Here is a 26,287-nt window from a genome sequence, read left to right as displayed (position 1 = left end):
CGACAAGCTTCCGGGTTTTTGGAGAACAATACTGTTACGTAAGATGAAGAAGAAACCCGCCTCGAGCCCGCCCTACTCATTATTTCATTGTACTTATTGCAATTTGCCTCCACACTTTACGTAATCAACACATAGCTTTTGTGAGGATTTGTGAGTGGATAAGAAATTGACAGCGGAGGATACTGAAGGACACGCCGATTGTTAGTTGTCAATCATGAATTGCCGCAAGCGTATTAATATTTTACTGCATGGCATTCCGCAAACACCAAGACAAATTATGCCGTATTTTTCCAAAGATCATCTCATATGAAGTAAGCTGAATGCGATCTGTACTTTTGTAACATTCCGATCGCTTTTGATCACCTATTATCGGCGAATTTGCTTGAAAACACGTGAGTTCATGTTGTGTAAACATAATTAGCATAGACACAAATGAAATTACGATGCAATACAATGCAATTTGAATGCGCAGCAGATCTATAGAAATAACGTTGCCCGGTTTTATGCAGAATTAGACCCTGTCTGGAGCACCTCGGACTAGTTATACGTCGAACAACTGAATACATGCACAACGTGTGGACCAATATATTTTTGTAAACATTTTAGGCCTATAACAAAATGTATATTTCATGTATTTTCGTACAACTACAATAATGTTAATTGTACAACTATCGTTACTACCCTGAAAAAAGTTACCTGTAATATCAAAGTGTCTGCAAAAAACTGGTCATCGCAAGTATCTTTGTCACTGAAAACTAACGATATTCGCGCAGGGACAGGCCGAAAACCTAGTTCACCACATAAACTTATGGCTCAAAATTAGGACCGCTCGCCAATCAATAAGTTTACTGCTTTCTGTGTTTTGAAATTTGTTGACGTTTTAACGATCCCCGATTCCCGGTCGCTTATTTTAGCTGTGTCACGTCACATGCATGACGCTGGTGAGTACCAACCAAACTTCAGAAGAAAAAAAAACCTCGATCGCCGATAACGATGTGATATGGGACTTACATGTACATGTACATAGGATATTACACAGAGATATTTCTTGCCAAAATTTGACCATTTCTAGGCAAGTTGGCCCTACTTTGTCTGCGTTATATGAAAAAGGACAGTCTTAAGTAATGTATAAGTGCAACGCTTTTGATGTTTTGATGTTTTGGGAGACTGGGAGGGATCAGATTCAGAACAAAAAAATGATGGAGCCTATTCTTGACTGTGTAATATTCCTTCAACCAGTTGCCGTGCGGTAACAGTCTTATACGATGGACAGATAGTATCAGTTTGTGAATGAGGACATCGTATAAGTTCCTTGTACTACCGAAAACCTTACTTGCTTACTTTGATCGTAAAATCCAGCCCATGCATGCATGTCATAAATAATTCATTACCGTATTGCATAAAATGTCAGTGATCGTGTCCATGTATTGTTATTGCACCTGCGAGGGCAGAAGTCATGCTGAATTTATACTCGGTCGCTGTGTGTGTGCACGTGAATTCACCTCTCGAAAACCTCTACGACCAGGTTGTTAAGCACCGAAAGCACGCTGATTGGCTTAGCAATTATCAAACAAAGTAGTTTTGTAAACCAATCAGGTTAGACGTACTTTACTGGCGGGTCACATTAATTTATACCGTAAAAGGCCGTCACGTTCATTGATTGGCTTACGATTGCAGTGAATGGTTTTTGCAACCAATCACAAAACGGGTTATAAATAAATAAGGCGCCCATCGGAAATTTTCCACACGTCCATGATGACGTCATGCAGTGCCACGAGGTAGCCGGAGGCTTCGCTTTTCTGCGAAAGCGAGCGAGTGGTATAAAGTCAGTTTCACACCTGTGATTTATGGAGCATATCATAAAATCTCTGAGCACATCCACACAGCGCATTTGACAGATAAAAATGACATTTGCAATTCTGAGCAACGGGATTCCATGAAATTGAAGATTATGTAGTTATTCTACAGGATCGGTACATAATTCTCGCTATTCACAATAAGGGCGCCGCCAGCGGTTTGCGATGTAATCATGATGTATCATGGGAAAAGGTCAACATCCAAGTCCGCGCAATACGAATATTACCATGCTATTACATAGGAACACGTGACAATATTTTTTAGTTTGTCAATATAACGGTGTTACACGCGAATCGATACTCAATAATACTTAATAATGTGATTTGAAATGTGCACAATTAATTTTTTCTCTATCGATTTGCGTGTAATACCGTTATATTGACATTTGACAAACTAAAAAATATTATCACATGAATGAGAATCATGGGCTACATCCTTTATCAGTCATTAATGTAGGCCTATACATTTATATAGAACAACTCCACTCTCCTTAAAATGTCAGCTGATCGGTTTGAACAGCTCTCCTTTTATAATACCTTCAAGGGGAGCTGTTGACAGCTCACCTGGAAAAATCTAAAATACATGCATTTGTAGTCAACAACATAATATTAATGCCAGCTTTTTATTCTTCCATCTCAGGTGGTGGCGGAGCTGCTGTTAAAAGAGGTAGACGAGCACGTAAAAGGTAAGTGCTATCATGCTCATAATTTCAAGTAGAGCAGGATATATTTATTCTTTTGTATAGGAATGTAAACTCATTAGCCTTACACTTCCCATAATGCATTTCTACATTTTCAATTTCCTTGACCGATTTGCTATCTAGTGTGCTGCACAACATTGGTCGATAGTGACAAAATTTATGTATCGAAATGAACAGAACACGTCTTGCAAAACATGTTTATTGAATAATTCTTGTCCTATGGCATGCATAATTTTTTTCCAAAATTTTACAGATCAGCTGCTGTGTTTTAGTTTTGCTGAGCACTTTTATCAGTCAAGAATCCGGTGGGGGGGTCACTCCCATTGTGGCCTGTACACCATCCGCGATAATCAACTTTTGAAAAGCACCCTAAACAAGCATTTAACTCTTGGCTAAAACAATACCGGTACCCTAAACAGGAATTTTATTCCTTGCATCAAATGTCATACCCTAAATTTAATTTCCGCGTATTAGCAATTGCAATTTTGCTACCCTTTTTTCCAATATTTCATGTTTTTGACACCCTAAATGCATTACGTGCGTATCGTGCTTACCCATGAAAAGCTACCCTTTTACGCGTTTTCATTATCGCGGATGGTGTACAGGCCACAATGGGAGTGACCCCCGGTCAAGAATACATACATACATATTACATACATGTAGGCATACATGTAGATCCAAGGTCTTAATTAGCCAGCCATGCGTCCACCCATCTTTAAAGGAGTATTTCGTGATCCTAGCATCCTCTTTTTATGACATTTTTCAGTACATATCCACGAAAAATGAATATTCCTAAAATTTCAGTTGATTCCGATTTTGCGTTTATGAGTTATGCATGATTATGTGTATTACACTGCTCCATAGACAATACGTTGTAATTTCGTTCTGGTGCACCAGAACGAAATTCAAATTTCTCATGATATCTTTGCTAAACGAATTAATCTGCAAGAAATATTTTGTACATAAACATTATGTAGCCAGAGTATTCCAGTGATATAAAAATCTCAACTTTTTTTTGAGAAAAGTGGGGGATGAGGCTGTGGATCACGAAATGCCCCTTTAAGACGGCCTAATCTAATGGATTTAATGGATTTTACAGATGTGATACGCCGGTAGCTCTAAAACAGATGATTTTAAATTTAAGGTTATATGAACTTGAGACTAATTCAGAGTGACATGTACAATGTAAAGGCCAAATCAGGACATATTTGACCCTAGTGACCCTTCCATGGGTATAGACAAGTTGTTTTATATTTGAGGGTCAAATTTGGGTGTCTGCTTGGACGGGTGGTTTCTGATTTCTGGCTAAGACTCTGTGTAGATCCCAGGGGATGGAAATCCCCCCATATTTGTCATGGGGATGGTCCATACAATCATCCCCCAATGTTGACACCTGTACATGTACATGTGGGTTTCTGACCAAATTAACCTCATATTTGGCTATTTTAGCCCTAAAAGTGCACATTTTTGTGCACTTACATATGTACGCAAATTCATTCCACTTTTGCACCATATTTCATCAGTTTAGCTTCAAAATGGCAACATTTTTCGCTCACTTAGCACATTATTTGTACCATAAACTTATTCTGTTGTCAAAAGGTGCTGGATTCAGTATACTTCAAGAATTTGTTTCTATCCCCATCCCACCAATGTCAAAAACAAATCTACGCCACTGCAAGAATATTATGCAGATTACATGTACATGTAGGATGGGGGTTTTTTTCACAAGGAACACCATTTCCTCAGAAAAAAGCATGTTTTCAGAAAATATAGACTCTTACATTGTAGCTACAAAAAATAAGACCAAAATCATGTACGGTACTTGACATGCGACATTTACCGGTCACTCTCAATCACAGTCAAAACCAGACTGCTTCAGGCACTCATATTCCCCATTGCAACCTACGGATGTGAAGCCTGGACCCTGGAGAAGGCAGACACCAAAAAGATCTCAGCCTTTGAACTGTGGTGCTACCGTCGTATCTTGCGTGTCACTTGGCAAGACAAACACACCAATGAATGGGTACTTGCCCAGATCAATCCAAAAGTAAGACTCCTGACAACATTGAGAAAACACAATCACGTAGCAAGAGGCAGTGCAGGAAACCTTGCTAGAACCCTGTTGCAAGGAAAAACACAAGGTAACCGAGGCAGAGGACGCCCACGTACATCATGGGAATCAAACATCAAATCCTGGACGGAATGACCACATACACTGCGACCCAAGCCACACAAGACAGATGCAAATGGAGGCTCATCACAAGACTGGCTGCAACCCACCCCATGATGAGGATGGTACCTGAGGTGAGGTGAGGTGGTGACATGCGACATTTGACAATTTGGCAAGCTTGCTTGAAATTTCCCATACGCTTGGAATCGAAAATCCTGTGGCTACCTGTCTGTGATTGTCTGCTTGGCATGCGATGGGTCTTAGGGTCGAATTCTGTGCTAAATGACTTTTTTGTTCAACTTCTCTCCTTCCGATAGCGCAAGGCTCCCGATAGCCTTCAAAAGCTCTGCGTCCGATCGGACGCACAACTGTAAAACCTAGTCGGGGAAATGTGCGTCCCACAATATTTTTGTGCGTCCGTACATATGTTGATTGTTGACGTGTTGGGCAACAGGCAATACAATTTTGCAAGGCTTCTGCATGGTTGTCACGATTTGATGCAAATATTTGACTTATTTCCTTCCATTTTTCTGATGAGATTTTAAAGCTTTATGTAAATGTTATTCTCAATAACAAATTACGTGAATGTATACTTGCTGGCACTGTACGATAATTAAGAAAGTTGTAATTTCGCTCTCGTGTTTTGAGCTTAAAAAGCTTAAGTGATTCACATGTTGCCTTGCCGGAAGAATTTCCATTGACAGTCAGACCTGACCCCTGGAAGCATCCAGTTTGATTCCGCTCCCTCCTCAAAATGTTTGCATGGAGGGAGCGTAACCAAACTGGCTGCGTAGAAGACTACAAAATAAGGTCAATAATGCTGATTACTGATTGGTCTGTTGCTAATTTAAAATTAATATATGCACGATCGAGATGTTAAATATTAATTTTAAGTTACAAAATCTAGGATCATTGCAAACACCAATTTGGTAAGCTCATTTTTGGGCTGAATCAACTGTTGATGAAATTTGTTGAACATTGTGTCCAGCAATACAATTTTGCGTCTGGACGCAAGAATTTGTGGACGCAAGAATTTGTGTCCAGCGGGAGCCTTGCGATAGCAATAGGTAATTTATAAAAGCTCAATTTTAATTGGTTACCGGTACTTAGATTATTATGTCATGTAATGAATCAATCATGGGGACTGTAACTTTGTTTTCTACTTCTTCTGCAGGGCCGCAAAAGCAAGAGGACACCAAGAGGATAAGGAACCACCCGTGCCAGATAAGATCCCAAAGAAGAAAGTTCCTGTAACAGAACCACTGAATGACAACGACGATGATGATGATGATGATGAGATGGACTTCTTTGGAAGTGATGATGAAACTGGACCAGGCGGAGACTTTGAGATGATAGACAATGATGATGACCAAGATGATGATGATGATGAAGGGGAAGGTGAGGATGATGAAGAAGATGACGATGATGAAGATAACTTGGTAGACTTTGAAGCAATGGAAGGATCTGAAAGTGACGAAGAGGAAGAAGGATCGGGAAGTTCAGAGGAGGACGAAGAGGCACCATCACAGAAGAAACAGGGTAAGAAAAGCACATCAAGTCTTCAAACTTGATATATCATTCAGACTAACAGTTAAAGTTTTTAGGGGCCAATCAGCGGTGATGAGACATTGCTAAATGGGTTATTTCATGAAAGAAGAGCACAGGTTGGCTGTAGAAAAGTGCACCCAGGACTACAATATATATTTAGGCTGCTATGAGCCGGGCAAGCGAGAGGAATAGAAAAAAATTGGTGTGACACAACATATAATCTAGTTAGAGAATGTATGTGCACGTGCAGCACATAAAAATTAAAGCAAGGTATGTTTGACACCAAAAAAGTCATTCAAAAGGCCATTTTGTTGACTCATGCTACATATATTTTAGGCCAGGGAGGGATATTGCTAATGCCCCCCTAGCCCAGCTTGCATTAGAATGCCAAACTTGTATGAACATGTATTTGAAGTATATTACTGGTCGGGTTACTGGTACCTCCCTGTTCTGATGTGCCTATATACGTTGAGCGTATACGAGTGCATTATTACCCAGATTATCGCATTCCCGGAACTCTGAACAATTTACAAGGCCTATAGAGTGCACTATAGCTGCACTGTATGACTTCCAACACTTGCTAGAGGAAAGAAAGTTTTTGTCTGGAGGGTGAAGGTGAAATTATTTCTCTTGCTCAAAATTGCTCAATATGAGAATGTTTTAAAGAATTTGTTTGTTTTAATTATATCTCATTTTAATACTATTTCAGCAAAGAAAAGTAAACAAGTAGCGCGTTCTGAAGAGGAGGAATCTGAAGACGACGATGAAGAGGACGATGAAGAAGAAGACGATGAAGAAGACGATGAAGAGGATGATGAAGAGGACGATGAAGAGGATGATGAAGATGCCCAAGAGGAGCTACCAGTAAAGAAGACAACTAAGAAAAAGGATGCCAAAATTACCAAGTAAGTAAAAAATTTAAACAATACACTGTAAGTATTCAAGTCCAACAAGTTTGGCTGGGTCTTAGTCTTGTAAATATTAAATTTATTAGAAACAAAGTTGACTTGAACAGTGTGCAATGTTTTGAAAGCTACAATTCAATGTGCCTTTAAAGTGACTTGGTAGTGGATGAGGATCTGATACTCACTTACATGTACATACATGTATACCTCGTATAAACCTTGAATATTGTTGAAAAAACAGCGAATTTTCACTGTGCATTACACAAAATCGTTCACTAATTCTGGGTTTAGTTGCAGTGCAACTTTTTAACGCATGTGTAGTTCCTCACTGACCTGATACCGGAATGTAGATGCAACTGACACAATACAATACAAGAAATATCATGTTGCAGTAAATTGCGGCGTTTATCCAATCAAAATCAAAGAAACTACTTTGATGTTATAATAAATGCAGGAATTATGACTTTGACAATTTCTAAAAGTTTGTTACTGACTTTCAGTACAGAAATCCAACTAACCTTGAATTTTCGATGTGTGACACACATCTTCATCAGAAGAAGTCCTAGGATGTTGTGATTGACTTGCCCTTTTTTACCATTGATGACTTTTGGTCAAATGAGGGCATTGTATCAATGACAATGTTACCATCGATGTATTCTCTTTACAGGAAACTACATGAAGAGGAAGAGGAGGAAGAAAATGATGATGATGATGAAGATGAGGATGAAGAAAGCGAAGATGAGGATGAAGAAAGCGAAGATGAGGAGGATGACAGTGATTCTGACGATGCAGAAGAGGACCAGGTAGCAATTCAGAAATCAACCAAGAACAAGAAACAAGATGTTGTCAGTGTGACACAAAAGTAAGTTTTTTGTTGCGACACTCTCAATCTTGGTGACTGACCCAGATTATGCGCTTTTGGAGATTTTTTTCTTTCAATTAAATTGCCAAATTCATGTAATATCTGGCAATTTTAGCTAAATTGATTGATTTTGAATGGAAATTTTTGAAAAAAAATTCAGAACATTTCCAAAATAAGTAGGCAAAAAATTACCAAAATGTTTGCAAGGTTTTTCAAGCTTTTCGGGATAATTTAGGGTAATTTTAGCATGGATCCAGAAAAAAAAAAATCTGACCAACCAACTTTATTTGAAAAGGCTTTTTGTCGCCTAAAAAATGGATTTATAATATGTCAGGCTGGTTTTTTTCAGTTAGAAGTGCGGTATGAATTACAAACATGCAAAATATTTTGTGAATTTATAAAAGTCAAATATAAAAAAAAAAGCGACCCTATTTGTTCAGATTTTTGGGCTGATCGGAAAAGGGCAAAACAAACTTTTTGTTAGGCCTTTTAAAGACGGATGAGGTTTCGAGGATGTGTACCTTGCAGGGAGTTGGCGCAGTTGTTGTTCCCTCGCCTTGCACCACTGAGGTCATGGGTTCAAGCCCCGGCCTTGCCCATGGACATGTGCACTTTGGATATATTTACCACAAAAATGATATTTTCCATAATACTATATTAGTATAGCCGTAAATCCCTCCATTCTGCATTTTTAATATTTTTTCACTGACAATTCACCTTCAATAAACGCCTTCCTTTTGGAAAAATGCAACGGCCCGTGGCGTTTAGTACAAACAATACATTTACGGTATTTATTATTATTTACTTCTAAATTACCGCATTAAACTAAGCCATTGATACAAGTTAAGCATTTTTTGATGATGTTTTACACATCTACATCGGGTTTTTTTTTATGATGTTTACATTGATTGATATACTGTGTACTATATAATAGTTGATCAGCTCGTAATAGGTGGGAAATGTTAGGCTTTTATCACTACGCCGAAAAGTAAACCCACATTTAGAGTGCTATATAATTGACCTGCCTGGTCTATATTTTGTGTGTTTTTGTTTTAAAAGAAAGTATAGGACTTGAATTAATAATTTGTGATGCTTCTGGTAAGATGTCACAAGATAATTTTGATATTAATCTGTGATGTTATAATGCCCGCCGATTACAAACTGATCAAAATATAGGGTCAAATTGCAACTTTCGTCTTATTTTGTGGGAATAGATCTCATTTATCTTTGCGTACATCGACTGCTGAGCGCCACAAGTGGGTAAGTGCAATAGCTGCCTTGTGAACATTTTTCACTTTACACACAGTATAATATACTCATCTACACATGGCAGCTACAGATGGCAGCTATTTTGGTGCTGAACAGTGGACATGTATATGGCTTATTCCATGAAGTTGGGACACATTACAAATTGGGAGAATTTTATAGTATAAATGCAGTTTAATATTTCTTATATGAACCTTTTCTCCTCAGTTGATATTTTCTAAATAGATATGATGTTTAACTTTCATGTAAAAGTTACTTGAAAATTGTACCTATTATATTTTTATTTTTACGGGCCATTAAGTGGTTGGTGTCCAGCACTTTTTAGGGCAAAAAACGTGACATAGAAAAAGCAAGTATGCGGAATACAAATAATTTCAATTGTAACATCAAACAGTCACAGTTTTACATAATATTACATGAATTAATGTTGGTAGTAAATAAAAAGTACATTTAAACAAAACAGAAACCAGTCAATTAAAATTTATGGGATGTCAAAAATGAGCTTCCCGATGCTACACGCGGTGTCCAGAAAAATAAGTGTAGCATCGGTATAACAGCTCACCCACAGCACATACATGTATCATTCAAATCAATTTGTTTTGTGTTTTTATTGATGTAAGCGTGTTTATAGGAAATTTGACCAGCATTTGTGCCTAAGCTCTCAGTCGTTTTAAAATTTCATGAGAAAATGTCACCGTGGTGTCCACGTGTAGCATCGGGAGATTTCAAACCATTATACTTGCTTACAGCAAGGTCAGTACACATACTGACATGAATGGACTTATTTTAAGATGTGACTGGGTAGGGGTTTTCAAGGGAACTTGATTTGAGGAGCTGCCATTTTACCAAAGAGTAAATATTTTGAAAAAATGGTGCGGTGTCCATGTAGCATCGGGATGTAGCATCGTGATCAAAGTATAGCATTGGGAAGCAAACAGTTAAAATTTATGTAATTTCTTCTTATATTTTGAAACTAGATGACAAACAACTAAACATATTAACTTTTGAGGGCAGGCAAACATTGTAAAATATATATGTGTTCAATACAAATTTTTATGTACTATCAGACACGGTGTCCATGTAGCATCGGTACACAGTTTTGTCAGTTTTATGTATTCACCAGTTTTTTAGGTATCCTTGTTTTATTTTTTCTACAACTTTTAATGTCCGTAGGCCCAAATATAATTTTTAAATAACTTTACCACAAAGTATGATTACTTCTTGTGCAAAACTCACAATCCTACCGATTCTACAGGACACGGTGTCCAAGTAGCATCGGTAGAATTATGTTGAATTTTTGCAACAAAGGCAAGATTTTTTTTACTTCTAGTTTTAAAATAAACTACCAGCTGTGAATCTAATACTTTCTGAACCATCCTAGGTAGCTGCAAATATATTCCTTGTGAATTTTAGATACAAAAAGAAATCAAACATAATTTTGAATAGATTTACCTGTCATCCTTCATTTTTGATGCCTCATAACTTTTGTTTCTGATTTAAGATAGTGTAATTGGTAATATTATGCGAATTTGCCATGGTAGGACATCATAAAAAAGTATTTTATTAAGACATGTTATGGACAGTATGTTTAAAATAGAGAGAGCTAGTATAAAATGGTGTCCATGTAGCATCGTGATATTTGCCTCGACTACTGAACAACAAAGCACTTCCACAGAAATTCTGTACTTTCCAATGTAAAAAGATCACTTTTTTGTTGAAGTATGATAGTTAAAGTAACTAAAACACACATTACATTTAGAATTAAGTCATTTTGAAATTTTGACCCTTATGTCACACTTTGTGCCCCAACTTCATGGAGTTAGCCATATCCATATTGTGATCAGTTCAATAATAAGCTATTCCAGTTGAAATCCAAACACCCTGCATGGAAGCCATGAACCTTGATCTCCAATCTCCCATTCAGGGGGAAGGGGGTGTTTAGGAATGGGGTGTAGATTTCAAATGGAGTCGCCCATTCAGGTGACCCCATTTGAAATTCACACTCCCTGTATGGAGATCCATCTAGGAGGTGTATGGATTTCAACTGGAATCAATAGCCCAATATAGTTAATTCTTTTCTCCATTGCTATGCAGGAATGCCACAGCTAAAATGGAGAAAAAGCAGAAAGGGAAGATGGCGGAGGAGGAAGATGATGATGAGGACGACGACGACGAAGAAATAGAAGAAGACAGCGATGAAGAGGAGGAGGAGGACGATGACGATGAAGAGGAGGATGAAGACGATAGCAGTGATGGTTTAGAGGGTGCTCCAGACAGTGGCTTCACAGATGAAAACCAGACCTGGTTGCAGCTGGCGAAGAAGAAAGGGAAGGTCAAAGTTCAAGCCCTTAGTGATTTGATGGATGAATCCGATGGCGATGAAGAGGTTGGTGCTTATAGGAATTGATAATGGGCTATTCCAGTTGAAATTCTTATGCTCACCTATATGGAAGACATGACCTTAATCTTCCACATAGGGAGTGTGAATTTCAAATGGAGTTACCCGAATCAGTGACCCCATTCGAATTTTGGCACATCAAAGGTGGGAGATTTTGTGTACAATCAAAGGCTGGCGGGGGGGCAAAAAATTTTTGGCAGGCATTTTTTGTGACTGATTTCAACACTTTACAAACCACAACTCCATCTGACCTTGGTCAGTGTCCTATGTTTACATGTGGAAATAACTATCATGACTATTCTCTTCATCCAGACACACAACAGTCACTTTACTGACATGATACATATTGTTATTTAAATAGCTCCAATAGGTGTGAATTGCAGAGACTGTTCAGATGTCACTGCTGCAGGTAACATTTAAACATGTCACTTTCAGCAGTAACACACTCATGTGTTACTGCTGTGAGTGCCGGGAGATACTATCTACACGAAAGGCACGTAACACTGGGGTGATTGTTAGACACACACGATAGAACGATCTGCCCTCATGGTTATGCAAGAATTTACAAAGTATGCAGACTTTGACTGTTGATGGATAGTCTGTATGTGCTTCTCACACTAATCCCTCAAGATGTTAGGGACACCTGAATTGTACGGTGAAAGAGTTTGGGAAGTGCATCAATTTAGCGCCCAAATTTTGCTCCCAAGTAAAAAAAACAATTTTTAGTTTTTTAGGCTTACTTCCATTTCCAGTTCCGGGTTCTACTAGGTTCATTAAAAGTATCAACTGCTGTTGGATTCCCTGATTTAATTGTTTCATCGTCATCCTTCTTGTTTCCCAAAAGCTCCATCAAATTCAAAGTTTTTTTTAAATTTTGACGCCATCTTGAGTGCTTAAAAACAATCAAAACTTTTGACCTATCCTATTATTATCATCCATATGTACATGTTTTGCAATTTGCTGGCGATTAAAAGCTTCAACAGTTGGTCGCCATTGGCGCCATGGATTGAAGGTTTAGTCGCATCAGAAAAAATCTGTCGCAAAAAATGGTCGCACTGTACAGCACTGACTATAGTTGGTTTCTAGGAGATAGTGATGGTCTTATTTTCCATTTCCTTGCAGCCTGATGACTTTGCCGATGTCGGAATTGGAGAGGAGTCTAGTTCAGAGAGCGATGAAGATGATGAGGATGAAGACCTGCTGCCAATTGAGAAAGCTTCAAAGAAACTCGACAAAAAGAAGCAGAAAGAAAAGTAAGTATAAGAATACATTTGACAGAAAAAAACTACACTTCATTTCATTTTTACGGAGAATGTGTCGACAATGTGGTGTTGGTTCAATGAGCTATATAGGCTGTGACTCGTCTCAACTAGTATAACACCATGTTGGATTTCATAGTGGCAGATTCTAATCATGCGTGCTAACCTAATCCCGTTGAGGCGTATACACACATGTCGAAGGGCGATTTGTCCATTCGCTGGATATGCAACCGCATAAACGCACCGATTCGAGTCTGCCACTACAAAATCTAACATAGCGTTATTCTCAACCAGGGATGTAAATCTTCAGGAAATTGTCTGATTTCAGGAAATTTTGCTTGGGTCTTCCCTGTACAAAGTATAGGGAAATACACGTTTTCAGGAAATGTTAAAGCAGTTTCAGGAAATTATGTCAGTGCCTGTTTTCATCCCTGCTCTCAACTTGAGACGAGACACAATATAGTTGAAATCCATATACCCTCTATGGAAGACATGAGTTTACTTAATCTCCCGCTAAGGGAGTGTGAATTTCAAGTGGAATCACCCATTCAGGTAACCCCATTTTCAAATTTACATTCACTGTGTGGTCATGCCTTCCATGGTGTGTGGATTTTAACTGGAATAGCCAATGCATATTGGGCTGTTCCATTTAAAAGCCACACTTTCCTTGTCGAACCAAATTCAATAGTTTTAGCTAGAGCGGCAGTATGTAAAAAACAGTGCCTAGCCTTGTGAAGCGATTCATCAGGTTTGTAGTGAATGTGTCATATTGAATTAAATCATTCATACATAATTTCTAGACAGTTCATTGGTTGATTGCAATTTATCATTTTTACCATCAGGCCCTCTGTGTAATAGTCTTTACTATACCACACAGTGCTGCACTGTAGTACGCATGCACCAGAATAAGAGCTATTTCTTGGACTCATCGATTTTAGAATGGACCCAAGTATATTAATTTATCACTGCAAAATCAGAAATCGTATTGAAAAACTGGGAGTTAAATATTAATTTTTAGTTAGAATTTATGTATGAGTGATATAAAACAAATATCAACTGTCTTATATTTGTGCAAAGGACAAAATATAATCAATATTTGGCTTTTAAACTTGCGAATGGAACAGTCCATCTTTCACTTTGCGATCATATTTTGACATCACACACATAGACAGTTAAAATATTTGTATGATATTAAATGGAAATTTTCCATAATCCATTAACACGTGGTTTTTCATTGTTTGTAGATTGCTTGCTGAGGCCGAATTACAAACCAACCTTGCGCAAATGGAGACGTTTAAGCTACCAAGTGGAGAGGAGATTGAACAGGAAGATATCCTTAAAGTTTAAGTGTACAATATGATCAAGCCTTACGATGATATCGCGCTATAATTTTCAATATCACGATGCAATATTTTTATGAAATCCTTCAATTTAAGGTTGACTCGGGTCCGGCGCGTCTGCGTGGTTTACTTCGCTCGGGCTGCCCTCGCGAAGTAAACCACGCAGACGTCGTGGACGCATCCTTGTTAATCGGTGATGAACAACGGTGAAACATGATTGAATCCATAAATAATGTTCAATATCACAATGCAATATTTTTATATCCTTTAATGTGTGTGATATCGTGCCTTATGATATCGTGCTTAAATTTTCAATATCACAATGCAATATTTTTATGCTTTCAACGATGTGCCCACCATGTATAGCAATTTCCGTATTCCTTAAATTATATCCCAGTCAGGCATTGCTCGAGTCCCATTATGCAACGCACGATCCCGGAAGTGATGACAAATTCATTCGTGCCGACTTCCAATTGTTAAGTGATGTTAGTTAGCATCTTGCAAAGCAAAAATTGGAACATGTTTGACTAGTTATCCAGGTAAATTAGAATCTAAAATAACATGTGTAAAATATACTTTTATAACATACTACCATAAATCATCTTACATTAGTTTCCTTGACAACCGTTGCACCTGTCAAGCCACCGGAGCTGTCATACGTCTACCAGAGAATTAAAGAAGTGATGGAAGTGCTGGGAGACTTTAAAATCAGAAGAGTACAAGATAGGTAGGTTTGAATTTTCAAAAAAATTTTTTTCAAAATTATGTACCACAAACTTTATGTGATGGTTGGGTGTGTTGCCCTTTGGGGTGGAGCACTTTGAAATAAAATTTAAAAAGTTAAGACTTTCAAAGTAAGGGGCTTTCAGTGAGAGAAAAATGTAAAAACATGGGGGCTTTTTTGGGGTGAGAGATGGCTTTTGGACTAAATGGGCTATTCCATTTAAAATCCAGAGTACCCCTGTGGAAGATGTTGGAAATATCTTCCACATACAGGGGGAGTATGAATTTCAAACGGAATGAACACATTATAGGCAGCTTCATTTGAATTTCATGCACACTCCGAGAAAGAATCAACCTGAATCTGCCACATGGGTGGTGGAGTTTCAAATAGAGATGGTTGATGGGCAAATTCAATTTGAAATTCATACCCCCCCCCCCCCCCCCCCTGTCGAAGATATTTCCCAAATCCTCCAAATGGAATAGCCCAATTTGGAAAGAGGTCGTAAATACAGAGTAAAATCTCGGTTGAACTGTGGATATCATTATTATTATTTATACCCGGTCTTAAATTTGTTCACCTGCCTTGTAGGTCAAGAACTGAATATCTGGAGCGCTTGAAGGAGGACCTGATGACGTACTACAGTTATAATGAGTTTCTGATTGAAAAGATCATGGATATCTTCCCTCTGTCTGAGGTAAGCCCCAGAGATGTAACTTTTCTGGAAATTTCCAGAATTACGGAAATTGGCTGATATTAAAAAAAAATATCAGGAACTGGATGTTGATGTCATAAAGAGATTTACTTTTACCTTTACATTTAGTTTTAAAACTCATTCTTAAAACACTTGAGAATGTTCCTGCAATCTTATTGGTTCTTACCCGTGTGATATGACACAATATCACACGGGTCAGCGTGTGTGCATCGACGCGATACGCGTACTCGCTTTTTGAACCAATGGGAGGCGCACTGCAACAACGGGACTGATCGATTTTAAGCCCTAGGTAATTCCTTGTACTAAAATGTAGAATTTAATTTGATTAAAATTTGTAATACTTATGATATTTTTATTATTTTGAATTGAAGTGTTTAAGAATGAGAATAAAGGTATTGTTTTTAGCCACTGTCGTGCATCTATCGTCTCATATAACACGAGCGACATCATTATTTTTAGCGTAAAACAACTCGGCTCCGCCTCGTTGTTTTACTTAAAATAATGATGTCGCCGTGTTATATGAGACGATAGATGCACTCCAGTGGCTAAAAACAATACCTTGATTCTCTAACTTTTACAGGCAAAAATGGACAAAATGGTGTTTTTGCCAAGTGAACAAAAAGTGGTTTAAGCTATGGTTTTTCACACCTGCTCCAAAACCTGCAAACCCTGCAAAAAGTCAAAGCCCTTGCGAAAACTACACTTATTCATTATCTTGATTCTGTATGATTATAGTTGATAGAATTTCTTGAAGCTAATGAGGTGCCTAGACCAGTGACAATACGCACCAATACATTGAAGACAAGACGCCGGGATCTAGCACAGGTACGTTGAAGGCTGCAATTATGGAAACCTTTACGTCTGTATGCACAAAAAAAGTTAGACCAAGTCTAAATGTAGACCATGTACAAAATGTATAACTATGGAGATTAGTTGAAGGAGAAGGAAGATTTTGGTATAATTATTCTATAATATTGTAGATCCTGTTAAGGGATGGGGTATGAACGTTTGGACAGTATTTATTATGGGACATTAGAGCACATATCTAATTGCATTCTGAATACGAAGAATGTCCTTCTGATGTCAAATAATTTTTCTTTTTTGAAATTCGCAATGTAATACACATTTTATGGCAAAATGATTAAAATTGATATTTTTGATATTTAACAGTACTCGAAGTAAACTTTATAAATCTGACAATTTATACTTAAAGTGTATGTAGGTGGGATGAAAAGCCGACGATCAATTGAAAATTTTGACCTTTCGTATTGGAGATATGGATTTTTCCCCAAAACCCCAACAAATTTAGGTCTTTTTGGGAAAAAAATACATATCTTCAATATGAAAGGTCAAAAATTTCAATTGATCGTCGGCATTTCTCCCAGCTACATACACTTTAAGAATATATCATTAGATTTATAAAATTTACTTCGAGGACTGTTATATTTCAAAAATGTAAAAAATATCAAATTTTAATAATTTGTCATAAAATTTGTATTATATCGTGAATTTCAAAAAATGAAAATTATTTGATATCAGAAAGACATTCTTCGTTTTCAGAATGCAATTCGATATGTCTGATGTGCTCTCATGTCCAACAAAAAAATACTGTCAAAACGCTCATCCCAGATCCCTTAAGGGCGAAGACATGCAGCCTAACTTTTGGATGTTACGAGTAAAGGAGGAAAAGAATGAAAAAGAGTAGAAGGATCCTTCCATAGAACAGGTTTAATGTTAGACCATATCCAGCTCGTTTTGTGCATGAACCTTGGACCTGATAATATAACTGCTACATAATATTGTTGGTCTAACATAAGTAAAAGTATACATATTTAGAATGATTAACTTTTGACGTATCAATTTGAGGTCAAATTTTGGCAAAAATACTGGGGAAACAATTTACCCAAAATAATTCTTCACTAAATCTTTTTCTATTTTTGTATTACAATGGGCCTAATAAGGTTATATACATCCATGCATGAATCTACATGATGTTCATAACACATGCGCTGAATTGACATCAGTAAGGATCGCCAGACGCGATAGGCGCTGGAATGAAACAGATTTTGTTTTTACCTGATTTGTTGGGCTTGAAATTAGAAGGGGGGTATATATCTGATAGTGAAAACTAACATTTTGTAGGGGGGAAATCGACTTTTTATTGTCAAATTTCACAATATTGCTTTAAATACTCACAAATTATCACTAGGATCCACAACATGCTCATCTATCAGGGCACAGTTCTTTATCCTCAATACATTTGTACATTCATTGAATAACCGTTGAAAATTTGAGTACAGAAACTCATACTCTGCAGCTTAAGGTCACATTTAGCACTCTTTATTGTTTAATTGAGGTTATTGAACTATGCCATTGGGATGAGGCCATTGTGGTCCATAGTGTATGTCCCTCTAACAAGTGGTGACTTTGTTAATGGGATATTCCAGTTGAGATTCATTTGAAAACATTACCTTATTCTTCCACACAGGGAGTGTAGATTTCAAATGGAGTATCATGCAGGTAATTCATTTGATGAAATTCACACTCCCTGTGTGGAAGTTTAATGTCACATCGTCCATAGGGGGTGAGGATTTCAATTGGAATAGCCCAATTTGGAGGTGTCATGTTTTGAGACCAATTCTGTCCTGCTGTCGAATTTGATCATTAAAAATTTTGGTTATTTTTTTTCATTTATTTTTTTTTGCTTTAATGCTTTGCATGCTAGCCATATACATTGTAGGCTTCAATATTAAAAGTCCCCAAGTTTTGACATTATTATGTTTTGATGGATCCAAGTGTGTGAAAATATTGGATCCAACACATAATAATGATAAAATTGGATGTTTTACGCCCAATATTTATTGGTCTTGCTATGAGTTTTAAAATATTGGACTCGACTACGTCTCGTCCAATATTTTAAAACTCATAGCTCGACCAATAAATATGGGCTCAACCGATCCAATTTTATATCATAATTTCTCAAAATATCAAGAGCTATCTGAGAACCACAGCCTGAACCAATACTAGGCATGTTTGTACTCATTTTAATGCATTTTTAATGCTGATTGCAAATATGGTTATGAACATTTACAAATATTCTAAAAATTTTGTAAAAAAACAAAATTGAACCATGTCGTCTGCAGTTGACACCCACGAGAAAAGATAGTAACATTGTCAAATTAGATGAATTTGCTACACTGCTATCTTTAATAATTGTTTGTTCGATTTTGTTTTGAACAGGCACTGATTAACAGAGGGGTGAATCTGGATCCTTTAGCCAAATGGTCTAAAGTGGGTTTGGTCATCTTTGACTCATCTGTTCCAGTAGGTGAGTTGGTCAATTACAAACTGATCTTGGGTTTGAACTGATGACCTCTGGATCAAAAGTTCGGTGCTCCATCATATTCACCCTGTAAATAACAGTGGTCCTATATCAATGCCAATATTCTTTGCTGGAGTGTAAGTCGGACCAAAATGCTTAATTTTATTTGTGCCTGAGGATTAGAGCAGACTTCACTTACTGTATTTCTTCGAATAGTCGTCCCCTGGGGCATTGTATTTTCCAAAAGGGGGGTGTTTATTAGAGGTCATTTTAGAACGATAATTCCCGTTAAAATAATTGGGTATAAGCTTAAAACTCACGCTGAATGACAAACTATGAACTTAGGAATGATGACTTCCGGTTCACTTCCGGTTCACTTCCGGGTTTACAACCAGATTTTCGCCAATTACGGACCATGTGTGCACCTTGGTAAGCTTACTACACAAGATAGCATGGAAATATCATTTTTGAAACATCTTGGTTGAAAAAAGTGGTTTATTATTGATTTCCACATTGCTTAAGGCTAGCAGTGTGTGTCCTCAAATATTGAGAAGTTAAAGCCCACACTTGATAGGAAACAGGGGTAGCGTTAATCCCCGATCGGGGGTGAATGACCCCCTAAATTTAAAAAATATTAATTTTTCACCCTCCATATATTGGGAATGTGCAAGCTCGGGGTGAACTCTGACCCTCTACTTTTGGACCTTACTCCTACCCCTGACTACACTGCAAAATATTTTTCACCCCCGAGATTTAATTTTCACTCCATGTATTTGGATTTTCTGCAAGCTCGAGAGTGAACACAGGAAAACAACCCCCGACTTTCAGGCCTTAATGCTACCCCTGATAGGAAAAGGTATGGGTTCTATACTTGAGACCCTAAGGCTCATTGTAATGGGTTTTATTTTCCCCATGTCTATGATTTTCAGGGGGGGGGTAAAAAGCATGAAATTTATGCACACAATTTGTAAATTGTAAAAAAAAGTCATGTGATCCTGAGTTACCCTGTGAGTCACATGACTAGGTTGGTCACATGATTAGGTTAGCCACTCCCTTCACACCTTTCTGTAGAAGTCCCATGGATGCGGAACAAAATTAAGATTAGAATACTGCAATTTTGTTCTTTAGTTTTGTTTGAATCTTGATTCAACATGCACTCTGTTATTTCTTTCATCAGGTGCTACTCCAGAATACTTGGCTGGTCATTATATGCTGCAAGGTGCGTCCAGTTTTCTACCAGTGATGGCCCTCTGCCCGCAGGAAAAAGAGAAGATTCTCGACATGTGTGCTTCACCGGGAGGAAAAAGCACTTATATTGGTGAGTGAGAAAGTCTAACATGTACATTTGAGCAAGTTCAAAATTTGCGTGGGCTTTATTCCAGTTGAAATCCATTCACCCCTACGGGAGACATGGCCGTAATCTACTATAAAAAAAATTACGAGGTAGTTTTGGAAGCTATTTTCAAAAGTAGCACATATTTTTATATTATTTTCTTTGTACTGGTTTTTGCATCTGAACACTTATTCTCCTAACATTGCTTAGTGAGGAATGGGGAAGGTATAATATGTGGAGAGGAATAACTTTGAGGCAACACTATTAAGGGGGTACTACACTCCTCGATAAATTTGTGTCTATTTTTGCATTTTTCTCAAAAACTAATAACACAGTGGTAACAAAAGTTATGTATATTATAGGGGCAATGAATCCAATTACTACACTGGAATTTCAGTGACCCAAGACAAGCGGTTTGTTATTTGTGATAAGAAATTAGGTACCACTAGGATGTACCTTGTTTCCTATCATATACATGTGTATACTAAACCGCTTGTCTTTAATGAGTCACTGAAATTTCCGTGTAGTAATTGGATTCCTTGCCCCAATAATATACATAACTTTTGTTACCAGTGTGTTATTTTTTTTGAGAAAAATGCAAAAATAGTCACAAATTTACCACAGGGGTGTAGTACCCCCTTAAAAATCTTAGTTTCAAGTGACTCAAATAAGTTTACACCTCAAGAAGTTGCAACAATGCCTGTGGGTACTCAAGTTTGGTTTGGGTAGGGGCATGCCACTGAGAACTTGAAAGTGGACCCATCAATATACCAATTTTTCAAGAAGTTTGGACCCATCGATGTACCAGAATTCAAAATTTTTGGCCAAATTGAACACAAATTGTCTTAACTTCCTCCACCCCCCTCAAATTTTGGGAAATTTCTAAATGAGGCAAAATTGGCCTGCATGTATTTTACAAATTGAGGAAATTTTGAAAAAAGGACCCTTCCATATACCAAAATTGGCCTAGAAAAAAGGAGTCATTGATATACCAAATGGCCGAAAATGCTACCCATGTTTGCGGAATGTCCTCGTATGTTCTTTTGTACTAAGTTCCACCAGCAACAATATAATGTAACCACCATCATCTATGGTCTCACAGATGACACCCAGGAGCCATTGATATTTAGAGCTTATATTCAAGCTTAACCCCATGAGAACTACCTGCTGATTGGCCAAAAAGAAGTTTTCATTATCAATTGTACCAATCAGCAACATTGTTAGAATAATTTAACCACACAAAAAAATGGGGTGAATTATTTGCAAAGCTCCATTCTGATTGGTGATAAAAGTGAAGATATCATGTAATTGATCAATCAGTGGCAATGTTAGATTGGCAGGTAGTGCTCAGGGGCTTAACCACTCCCACTGACTAAGAATTTTTGTTGCATTTCTTGTGATAGCTGCTCTGATGAAGAACACCGGCATGTTGTTTGCTAACGACGCAAACGCAGATAGAATCAAAGGTCTCGTTGGAAACATTCACCGCTGTGGGGTTACCAATACCGTGGTTAGTAACGAGGATGGACGATCATTTCCAAAGGCAAGTACTGAGTATAATCTGAGACTATTAGAAAGACTATTTTACATCTGACGTCACTGTCAATCTAACCCCCCATGACCCTTGATTGGTTAGTAGCGCATAAAAGTAGGGTTGATTTATCTGGTGCCTTCATCTGAGAAAAGGAATGACAGAAAATGGAGGGAAATTATGGTAAAAAAAAAGCGCAGTGATTTATTGTGCTCTATGCCCAGGCACAATGCTTAGACGTTGATCCACAAGCCTCAGCACACTTTACAGGTTGTCGCTGACCACTACGGCCCCACATCATTCCATAAACAATTCAGGGACTTTGCTGCTTCAAGAGCACACACCCTAGACATTCCACATATAACTTTTACAACCAGGATCAGCTCCCCGAGTTTCGTACGGGTTATAACGAGACAAATTAGCAGCAAGTTCCTTGTCCAGGGGAATTTCAAGCTAACTCATATGATAGATCGTAAACAAATCGTTTTCCAAGTTTGATCGACAGGTGACGTCAGATGCAAGCTAGAATTTTTTAATCTGGCTTCGATGCAGGCAGTAAGAAGTAGAAACTGACTGGGACTTGAACTAATCATTCATATTGTACTGCAATTCTAGTAGGCTGATATTATAGCTACTGTTATATAGCCCATGTATTTTTTCTTTCTTGACATGGCTGCTTGATAGATTACTTTTAGGTCATCATAATTAGGGCTGAACGGATGTGAGGTTTTCTCTGCTGATACAATGGCAGATGTATTACTGCTGTCTTTGGCCCATGTTGTAGAGTGTTTTTGAATGTCTTATGAGCCAATATTTAAGATGAATAAGATAAGGCCTCCTGGTCCTCAAAATAATTATCCGCTATGATCAGCTTCTCTGTCAGATGATCGCAATTGATATTCAATTTTTTGTTGTCAAAATCAGTAATGTTGTTTTAGCGCAACTTGACAGTGCCGATCTTATTCTTTGAAGTTATGACTGCGCATCAGTTGTTTTGAGGGTTGTGAAAAATCTAAATATTTTGCAATTTACAGGTACATGTAGGAGCAGAGGAATATCCTGAAGGGTATTCTGAGGTCCAAGCAAAATGTTTTAATGTTAAAACATTTATCACAATACCCGAAAAATACAGTGCATCACGTTCGCGTTTTGACAAATAAAATGAGCTTATTATTCAGAAGTAAATCTTGATGTCAAAGTCTCAGCCCAGCTCTGCCTCGCGTCCATGTTTGATGATAAATGGCTTTTTCAGTGCCAACAGAGACATGTGTGCATTTTCAAACCCAATAAAAAGCCACAGTTTATAGTGAAACATATGCGTATATTATTCCAAGGCGTACAAGGCCAGAATTCTGAAAACACAATTTCTCAAAATGGTCAAATGGAGTTGAGGCAGTGTATGTTGCACTGAGCCCTCAATATGATAACAACCTCTTGTAACAAAACAATTTTGTATCCAACACAGATCATCGGAGGGTTTGATCGAGTCTTACTAGACGCCCCCTGCAGTGGTACAGGGGTCATCGCCAAGGATACATCGGTGAAGACCAATAAGGACCACAAGGATCTTGACCGCTGCACGCTGCTTCAGAAACAGTTGCTGCTAGCAGCTATCGATTCAGTTGATTCAAAGTCAGCAACAGGCGGGTGTGTGGTCTATTCAACATGTTCAGTGCTGGTGAGTTAACATTGCAGTCCAACCTTTTATATCTGGACATACGGGAGATGAAAGACCAAGAACCGCCCTTCTGGTGGGGGTGGGGACACATTTTATGCACCACATAATTTAATCTACTTGTTTCATGCTCTAGAGCATACATGTACATAAGTTGAGTACTTTGTTGTGTTCCCAATTTTAGCACATAGGTCATTGAATGCAGATATGCACACAATTCATCTATCTGCTTATCTGGACAGTGCTCGGTCCCATTATGGCCGGATAATAAGAGAGGTTGGACTGTACCTCTTGACCGGGAGCACAAAAGTTTGTTAAAGGTATAGAAAGGGATTTGCTTGACACATCGATAGGCTGACTAATTGAAAAAAGTTCTATCACTTTTTGCACCACACTTAGTGATGGTTATATTGGAACAGATACATTTTTCATTCAAATTGCAATGCAAGTAAGGTAATGGGCTATTCCAGTTGAAATGCATACACCCCCTATGTAAGACATGACTTTAATTTTCCACACAGGGAGTGTGAATTTCAAACGGTGTTACCAGAATGGGTGACTCCGTTTGAAATTTACACCCCTGTATGGGAGATAACAAGGTCATGTCCTCCATAGCGGGTGTATGGATTTCAACTGGAATAGACCAGTTTGAGGCCTGTTGGGAGATGGGACTTATTACAAAAATGCACCATATTTGTTCCATTACCCGCCCATGCCCCTATAAGCGCCTACCCAGTGACTTTACAAGAAGCAAACTGCGTTATTATTAACTGCCCATGGAAATCTGGATCATGGTCTGACACATATGGCACACTGCAGATGATGAATGAATATTTTGGTCCATTTTTTATGGATGCAAGTATGTAAAAAGTAAGCGCCCACCCAAATTGACAATGTTAAGTGCCCTGGGCGGTTAATGGAACAAATATGTTACCTATTTTGTTTTTTTCTACGTCTTGTTTATTTTTATTTTGTATGATTATGCAAATCCAGGTCGAGGAGAATGAGTGTGTCATCAACTATGCTTTGAGCAAGCTTAACGTGAAGTTAGTCCCTACAGGCTTAGATTTTGGCAAGGATGGATTCACACGGTAAGCGTGAAGTAACATTTCAAATACTCTTGGGGCTATATTCCAGTTAAAATCCATAGCCCCGCTTATGGAAGACATGACCTTAATCTCCCACACAGGAGAAGTTTGAAATTCACTCTCCCTTGGTGGAAGATGAAAGTCATCATGGGTGTTTGGATTTCAACTAGACTACAATGTAGCCCATTTTAGTGTATATTTTGATTGTTATTTGGACATGGTTGTTTTATGCATGTAGAAGTATAGTCATTATTAATTATTTATTTTAAATTTTGTGTGTTGGGCACATGCATGCAATTGATTTGAAAGTTGAGAAAATCCCATAATTTTTTGCTGAAAAACAGCTTGTGCCCCCACCCCAATCAGGAGCGGTGCCAGGGGGAGCCAGATCAGGATGACACCCCCCCCCCCAATTTTTAGGGATGACATGCTGACAACAAAGAGTAAAGTGTCCTTAAAATGACTACAAATGGGACAGAAAATTGACACTAAAATTCTGGCTACGCTACTGCCCCCCCAATCAAGCCAGGTGCCCCAGTCATGGTCAGTGCCCCCCCCCCCCCAACATTATGTCCCCAGCATTGTGCAAGTTTAGTAGGCAATAGGGCTATGCATCCTGCACAAGTACATTCATAGCTTTGGTATTTTGAATTAAAAATCCATTTTCAATATTACACTCTCAACAGGTTCCGTGAGCGCAAGTTCCACCAATCCATGAAGCTAACCCGGCGTTTCTATCCTCACACGCATAACATGGACGGGTTCTTTGTAGCCAAGCTACACAAATACTCAAATAACATTCCTGATAAAGGTAAGTTGTCATGTTGGTATAACCTTGATTTATGATGTTCAAACAGGCCCACAGCACTCTGTACAATCTGCCTATACATGTACGTGGCCTGCTATCACAAAATTGGCGTAAAGTCGCAAGTTGGTACTAACAAATATTATGTAAGTAGACAAGTAAAGGAGATCATTACTGATACTTAAATCTCAGATTTTGTGAAAACTACTGTACAATAAAGTCTTGATTTTTGCAGGGTATGTTAATTTACTTACGGTGGCACTACATCCCCCTGAAAATTTTGTGACTAATTTTGCATTTTTCTCAAAAAATAAGTACACACTGGTAACAAATGTTACGTATATTATAGGGGCAAGGAATCCAATTACTTCACTGAAATTTCAGTGATTCAAGACAAGTGTGGTTGATTATATGTTAAGAAATGAGGTACATTCTGGCGGTACCTCTTTTCTTATCATAAATAACGTACCGCTTGTCTTGAGTCACTGAAATTCCAGTGTAGGAACTGGATTCCTTGCCCCTATAAAATACATAACTTACTAACATTGTGTTATTATTTTTTGAGAAAAATACAAAAAATAGTCACAAATTTATCAAGGGGTGTAGTACCACCTTAAGTACATACATGTACATCATGTAAAAAACTGAATTTTGGAAATGAATGGACTGGGGTGCCCAACCGGTTGACATAAGTGAGGGGGCCATGGCCCCACCCCTCCTTGCTCATGCATGGGATTGCAGCTTTGGGCTATTCCATACACCCCCTATGGAAGACATGGCGTTAATCTCCCA

At 38.0% G+C, this 26,287-nt stretch overlaps 1 protein-coding gene across 2 annotated transcripts in view; it reads left to right on the top strand.

The window, feature by feature from the left end:
• LOC140157438 (uncharacterized) overlaps positions 1-26,287 on the top strand; it is a 28,385-nt gene that overhangs the window by 468 nt on the left and 1,630 nt on the right. The window contains exons 2-17 of one of the 2 annotated variants that reach the window (XM_072180641.1): positions 2,497-2,542; positions 5,902-6,266; positions 6,985-7,180; positions 7,848-8,042; positions 11,403-11,694; positions 12,829-12,959; positions 14,210-14,295; positions 14,939-15,032; positions 15,618-15,723; positions 16,477-16,566; positions 18,982-19,069; positions 20,241-20,381; positions 21,800-21,939; positions 23,393-23,605; positions 24,596-24,693; positions 25,377-25,501. In XM_072180641.1, coding sequence (XP_072036742.1) covers positions 2,497-2,542; positions 5,902-6,266; positions 6,985-7,180; positions 7,848-8,042; positions 11,403-11,694; positions 12,829-12,959; positions 14,210-14,295; positions 14,939-15,032; positions 15,618-15,723; positions 16,477-16,566; positions 18,982-19,069; positions 20,241-20,381; positions 21,800-21,939; positions 23,393-23,605; positions 24,596-24,693; positions 25,377-25,501 — 2,406 coding nt within the window. The remainder of the gene's footprint in view (positions 1-2,496; positions 2,543-5,901; positions 6,267-6,984; positions 7,181-7,847; positions 8,043-11,402; positions 11,695-12,828; positions 12,960-14,209; positions 14,296-14,938; positions 15,033-15,617; positions 15,724-16,476; positions 16,567-18,981; positions 19,070-20,240; positions 20,382-21,799; positions 21,940-23,392; positions 23,606-24,595; positions 24,694-25,376; positions 25,502-26,287) is intronic. The other variant, XM_072180642.1, reaches the window with a different exon arrangement.

This window comes from Amphiura filiformis, chromosome 7 (assembly GCF_039555335.1).
Source record: "Amphiura filiformis chromosome 7, Afil_fr2py, whole genome shotgun sequence".
Lineage (NCBI taxonomy): Eukaryota > Metazoa > Echinodermata > Ophiuroidea > Amphilepidida > Amphiuridae > Amphiura > Amphiura filiformis.
This window is presented reverse-complemented; position numbering and strand designations above follow the sequence as displayed.